This window comes from Panicum hallii, chromosome 5, assembly GCF_002211085.1.
Source record: "Panicum hallii strain FIL2 chromosome 5, PHallii_v3.1, whole genome shotgun sequence".
In the NCBI taxonomy this organism is placed as follows: Eukaryota; Viridiplantae; Streptophyta; class Magnoliopsida; order Poales; family Poaceae; genus Panicum; species Panicum hallii.
The window spans coordinates 45,082,987-45,089,962 of NC_038046.1; the positions used below are offsets into that span (position 1 = coordinate 45,082,987).

Below are 6,976 nucleotides of genomic sequence, written 5' to 3' on the forward strand. Positions count from 1 at the left end.
GTGTTGTGGTTCAATGGGAATGTAAATGAACACGGTAGAACAGAGATAGAAAAAGTGAATTAAGCAATCCTTTATTGATGATCTCAGTGCATATTTATAGAGAAAAGAGGAGCAGGATGGCCGGGGGCGCCGGCGTCGTGGGCATCGTCGTCCACGACGCATGGCCGCGGTCCTGCCCTGGTCGTATGTGTGTACGGCCGGGAAAAATCTGCCCCTTTTGTTTTGACCACTGTGGATGAGGTCATCCACCTTTTCATTTGTAACAGTTTTGGTCCCCTTGGGGTTCGTCGTCGTCCGGTGAGCTGGGGACTCTGATACTTGCAGCGTCAGATTTCTCAGTATCCGACGATGTTGTCCAGCCGGAACGTTCAGTGTCAAAAAAGCAAGTCAAGTTCGATTTGCTGCACAAGACGGCAACAAAAAATTGTGTGGCTTCACCGGAGAGGTGGTCGGCTTCAGGCAGTGTCATCCGGCCGCCGGTAGCGAGGAAGATCGGCAGTTTACAAGGACTGAGCTGTAATTTTCTTTTCTCTCAAGGGTGTTCTTGTAAGATTTGGGATGTAACCACCGAAAACTTTATGTGAAATATAAACCCGGTTTCTCAAAAAAAAAGTTAACTGTATCCCATGGTTATACCAGATAACATTTACTTTGAAGTATGAACTATATATATTATCCAGTAGAAACCTAAGGGTGACAGCAACCGAGTCAAATACAGCTTTCGAACTCTTTCCAGTTCCAATGCTTGATCCCTTACAAAAACAGAAACCCAGTCCCACATTTTCACTGAGAAAACCATCTATTCACCAGAGTTATTTTAATGATTCTTTTGCCCCAAGTTACGACCAGAACTGAACCAGCCATAACAAAGATGGAAAGATCCCAAAGTTCAAAGCCGGTTTTAACATGGTACCTGGGAGACGACCAGAGGCGCACTTGCTTGAAAACGAACACAGAACCCAGGCTACACCTACACGTATGCAGAGGTTACCAGACAGCACTATCCAGAGTGAGACAAAGGAACGCTCACAGCTGTCATCACCTCATATGCAAATGGCAAGTCTGCAGAGTCAGATAGTTACAACCTTCGTTTCTGAACTTCAATGCAGTGAGGTGATGACAGCTGTGTTGCGCTATGCCACCATATGGAAATGAAACTGATCCATCTCTTAAGCGAGCTGCTTCAATATAAAGATACACCATCAGAGTACTGTTCCGCCAAAGTTTCTTGAAGCTACACAGCCTCAAAGGAAATTCCCTCAAGCTACAATACAGACCGCTGCTAAGCTTTAGCACTGGATTGACAGCAGCTGCTGACATATGTAACTGGGCTGCTGCCCTGATAAGTGATAACCAACCATCTGTATGATGATAGATGATTGATGATGCACTGTCCTGCCTTTTCCTTTCGCCAAGCTTAGAAGATGCAGAAGCTGCGTGTGTTTACAAGACATTGATCAGTCATACGGTTCCAGTGATTGCATCCGCACAAAATCTACACAGCCATTAGGCATCTTTACCCTTCTATGCCAGATGTGGTCGAATAAATGGATCCAGAAGCTCCATAGGGGCGCCTCAAAAGTCCAAGAGAAGCTGCGGCAATACACGCTCTAGATGGGTGGGTTCGATAACAGTAGCGTCCTCCGCTTCAGCGATAAAAGCAGAACGTTGAATGGCCTCTGCAAGAGAAATTTCAGAGTTAAAACTACAGAAATGGAATTGCTGCTGCTAGTTGCAAGCATGAGGTTATGCAGCATTTTTCAGAGGTGCAAACCTGTAACGAATATGCGCAGAAGTTCGCAGCTGACTTTAAGCGCACTTGCATTGGCTGTCAGGTGAACACAGCATGTCAGCATATCATGAATAAATTCACAATAAGGCTGCAGCAAGTTATTTAAACTGTAAATTGTCCAGCTGAACCACAAGGGTGAAAACGATTGAGTCAAATACAGCTTTCGTGCTCTTTCCAGTGCCAATGCTTGATCCCTCAAAAAACAGAAATCCAGCTCCACCTTTTTCATTAAGAAAACCATCTGTTCACCTAAGTTTTTGTCTCAGTGATACTCTTATCCAAAGCTACTGCTAGATAGCCACTAAATCAGACATAACCAAGACAGAAAGATCCCAATGTTTAAAACCAGATTTAATATCGTACCTGGAAACCTTTCACTGTCTAGTTCCAATCTAGACAAAAACCAGAAGATAAATAAAATAGAACACTAAAGAGGCATCAGTACATAACCTACATATCATTAGTTTGCTCAGACAGCCTCGAACACTTGAGGTATGTAAGTGCGATTATACAAGTCAATTCATGAAGAACAAGGTCAAATTGTATTAGCCATTTCATATTGCTTTGCCGAATAAGATGATATTATGCCTTCTGAAAGCTTACATTCATGAAGTTGGAACACTGAAGCCATCTACTTGAACAGAAAACAGGTGCTAAGCTCAAAAAGTTTCTGGGTGCTAGGTGACAGACAAATGTTTACTGCTATAACTACTAATCTGTAATCAATGACTATCTCATCAAACCTATTAAGTGCCTGGGTTGCTATACTGAAACCTGCTAGAAATGGATCTGTGCAGCCCCCTTGAATAATTTCAACCAGAAATTTCGTCTGGTAGTGTCATTTGTTACTGTTTTGCTTTTGTCATATGTTACTTGTTGTCGATGCTACAATAGGTATTCCCTCCATTCCAAAATGTAGGGTGCATTTTCGTTCCTTAGGACAAAGACTTTGACCAACAATTACTCAATTAATATATCATTTATGTTATACAAAATCATATTCATAAGAAAGTGCTTTTCAATAAGAATCTAATAACATCAATTTTGCATCACAAAAACTGCTTACTAATAGAGTAATTATTGGTCAAAGGGTTGTCCTAAAGAAACAAAATATGACTTACATTTTGAAATGGAGGGAGTATGCAATATGCACATCCCTATGTAAAGGAAGTAGAGGACAAGTTAGATGGTGAAACAATGGCCAGGTTTCCATGCAAACTGATGCCATTTGACTGCACCAAAGACCAAAGCATGCGCTCACTAGAAGCTATTTCCAGTTCTAATGCTTGATCCCTTAAAGAAAAAGAAAATCCAGTTCCACGTTTTTCATTAAGAAAACCACCTGTTCTGCAAAGTTTAAATCCAGTTCCACTTTTTTCATTAAGAAAACCCATGTTTACCAAAGTTTTATCTTAGTGGTACTTTACCCCAAGTTACTACCAGAACCAACAGGCGAGCCATTCAGCAAGGCAAAGGCAAAATGGCTACTGTGGGAGCACTGTAGCACCAGTCATCCGTCTCCAACAGAGTAGGCATAAAGGCAAGGCATTTTGGCTAGCAGGGGAGAGGGAAGCTAAAATGCCTCCTTTGCCAGGCCAAGCCATCCGCGGCTCGACCAACGGTCAGTTGGGCGGGAGGAGAGAGAAGGTTGTGCGGTAAGGGAGAACTCGCCGGTTCGGGGTTGTGCAGCGGCGGGAGAGATTTCTTGCCGCCGGCGGGAGCCAACTACCAGTGGAATGCAGTATGCTTTTTGCCTATGCTGTTGGAGGCCAGAAAAATACCTACCGTAGCTATTTCCTAACCGATAGGAAAAACGTATATTTGACTACTCCGAATGGCTTCTCTTGTTGGAGACAGCCTTAAGCCACTGAAGCCAGCTGTAACAAAGACAGAAATATCCCAAAGTTAAAAGCCGGTTTTAACATGGTACCTAGGAACCTTTCACTGTCCAGCTTCAGTCTAGACAAAAACCAGAAGATATATATATATATATATATATATCTTCATCAATCTTTGAGTTAGTGGTTTGCCCAGACAGCCTTGAAAACTTGAGGCATGCAAGTGTGGTTATATGAGTCAATTTGTGAGGAAAAAGATCAAATTGTTTTAGCCACTTCATAAAGCTATTGCCAAATAAGATTATATTACATCTGCTGTAGCACCACAGCTACACTCAGAAAGACTAGAAGCCATATACTTGAAAACAAAAATAGGTACTAAGCTGCAAGAATTGGTGTGTGCTAGACTGCTAGGTAATCAACATAAGTGTTTACTGTTACAACTATAGTAATAGGAGCAAATAAAAGACTAACTCATGAATATCTGATCAATCCTATTAAGTAGCTGCTTGTCATACTGAAAGTCTGAAACTAGGTAAAAAATTGGATATGTGTAGCCCCCTGAAATAGTTTCACAAAGAATTTTTAACTGAATTTTCTCTGGTGGACACATATTACTGATTGCCAATGCGATAATAGGTATGCACATCCCTACATAGGCAACAAAAGTTGAAGCACTAATATTGCTTTGTAGTGTTAAAACTGACTATGTAAGAGGGTGGGACTGGGTAAACATTATGGGTTTCTGTGCAAACTGATGCCGTTTGACTGCACTAAAGACCAACACATACACTTTCTAGAAGCTATTTCATACTGTTTTCCTAATGTTTAACAAGTGTTCTCATCAAGCATGTAACAAATCTTTGCCGGTAGTAAAAGAAAAAAGAAAATAAAAGACTCACTTACCAGTTGTACTCCGGTTTCTTCTCGAGGTTTCCACAGCAGGCTGCAAATTAGAAAATAATGCGCACTGGTCAGTAGAAGAGGGGCAGGGGAGGTCCAGAAAATTTCTTAACATCTAGGTCTGGGTTGGACCGATGAATCACCTCGACGTCGATGTCCTCGTTGCCACCGCTGCTCTTCTCCGCCCGCCGCCTCCACACCAGCTTAAAGATGGCATGAATCAGGTCCTGCTCAAATCCTCCAAAAATAGGTTACAGCTCCGAGCAGAACCTGAATAACGGCCAAAAGAAAAATTGGAGGTAGGGTATGTTGTGGTCCGGGTCAGATGAACTTACCGGATCAAATGTCTTGGCAGCGCGCGAGTTGCTCGTCGTCGCATCTTCATCCATGGCGGCTAGCAGCTTCGCCACGACTGCATGGGATGCGGAAGAAGAAATTAAAGGTATGCAAATAATTAAAGTTTTATAGTTACATATTAAATTAGAAATAAAAATGCAACATGTCCACAGGCATGACAATTACACACATAATTAGGAGGTCTGACCACTACACAGATACAAGTCATACTACATATGTAGCCACAATTAACCTATAATTGCACATACCAGTCACATATATAATTGGGAGGTCTAGGTATGCTGCCATAAAGAACACATAGTGCAATATTTTTATGGGTACAAGCAAAAGTATGAGACTTCACATGGATGCTGGTAGATAAATGCCTCTCTTCCTCAATTAATCTGAATAGTGAATATATTAAAAACTTGGTCCTTTTGTCCATCTAAATTAAAAACAAATGCTCGTCATAATCTGAAAATACATAACCTTTAGCATTTGCAATGCACACATCAATGATGTTAATGATGTATGTCAATACAAATTTTGAGCACCAATTTTTAACTTTGCTGGTGCAGAATCCATTTTTTAACATAGCAAGTGAATCATCAATTTTAGAAAAGGAACAAGGCAACATCTCAAGAGAGGGAGGTCGACAAGGTACTTCCCCTCCCTGAAATCCCTTCGTCAATCCGTTTTACCCTAACCCTAGATGCATACATATGTTGGGATTCAATTACCACGAGGTGCTGGTGAAGGGCGTTGGCTCTTCTTGGTGGGGAAGAGCGATGAGGCGCTGATCAAGCACGATTTGCTCAGGCCGGAGCAGGATTGAGGCAAGGCGCCGACCTGTTCGCACTAGAAGGGAGTAAGGGAGGGTGCCATCTCCTCATATCCAGGGGAGAGGGAGGGAAGGTAGCGCTCGATCTGCTTACAGGCGGAGGGAGGGAGGGATGGCCACGAGCCCACGACTCGCGCCGGCGCCGTCGCCTGCTGCAGTCGCGACAATTCGCGAAGCAGGCTTGCAGATCCGATTGGGCCGAAATCAAGCTGGGCCAACCCTGCCTCACGCTATTTCCCAGCAATAATCGCAGTCGCTCGTCAGTTGCTGCGGCCTGCTGCTCGTCATTTTGTCCGTTGCTGCGGCCTGCTGCTACGGCCGGGAGGGGGACTTTTTTTCAAAAAAGGATTAAAAAAACTAAAATTCGAAAAAGGGGTGCCAGTTGGGAAAATTTAGAGAAATGGGTGCCTCCCGCCCGCTGAACGGGCAGGACGCGTTGGGCCGGGGACATCCCGCCCACCCAGCGGGCGGGATGTCCCCCGAGGGCCTCTTCGCAAACAATTTCTTCGCGAAGAGGTCCCTGGGAGGGCATCCCGCCCAACCAAAGGGCAGGATGTTGTGCTGAGGGGCATCCCGCCCATTAGTAGGGCGGGAGGTCCCCCCACAGGCTATATAAGCCGCAACCTGCCCCAAAAATGCCATTTTATCCAGCAAAAATCAGAAAAAAGAGAAAGAGAGGAGAGGAAGAGAGAAGAGGAAGCGGCGAAGCCCTGTCCACACGTCGATTTTGAGGTATATTCTCATTCTAGCCATATAAGTACTTGAAAATAACTATAATTTAGGAAATATTTCTTAGAGTAGTTATGTTTTAAATAGTTTTTAGTATTTTCATTTGTTTTTAGTATAATTTATAATCTGAATAGTTTAGAATCTGTAAAATATAATCTGAGAGTCGCTGAAATTTAGGATCGTCGTTCGTTGTGTATTAACATGTAGTATAACTAGTTTATTAATGATTGACAGATATGTCTTCCGAGAAGAGTATTTTCAGTATATATTACGGAGAAGAAAATGTGATTTATGGGCCGAATGGGGTAGATTTAAGTGAATTCAACTGTGCGGTCAGAGGAATTACCAGACCGCACGAGAGGACATTTGAATCCCTATGCAACTGGTTAATGAGGGGATTAAGGATTAATCAGGAGACACACATTGTGAGTGTTCAATGCGTCATAAATCGTACCACTCACGCTTTGATCTGGGAACTTATACCACTTGCAAGCAACGAGGACTGGTTAACTTATCTGCAAAATGCAAGTCATTGGC

General features: G+C 43.0%; 1 protein-coding gene across 1 annotated transcript; it reads right to left on the bottom strand.

Moving 5' to 3' along the window:
* Positions 1-1,148: 1,148 nt before the first annotated feature.
* LOC112895615 (protein MHF2 homolog) lies at positions 1,149-6,024 on the bottom strand. Its single transcript, XM_025963590.1, has 8 exons — positions 5,805-6,024; positions 5,610-5,727; positions 4,869-4,945; positions 4,677-4,760; positions 4,537-4,576; positions 1,775-1,828; positions 1,521-1,679; positions 1,149-1,433 (listed from the first exon to the last, which is right to left on the bottom strand). The coding sequence occupies exons 3-7, from the start codon at positions 4,920-4,922 to the stop codon at positions 1,576-1,578; spliced, it is 336 nt and encodes a 111-aa protein (XP_025819375.1). The 5' UTR covers positions 4,923-4,945; positions 5,610-5,727; positions 5,805-6,024; the 3' UTR covers positions 1,149-1,433; positions 1,521-1,575.
* Positions 6,025-6,976: the final 952 nt, after the last annotated feature.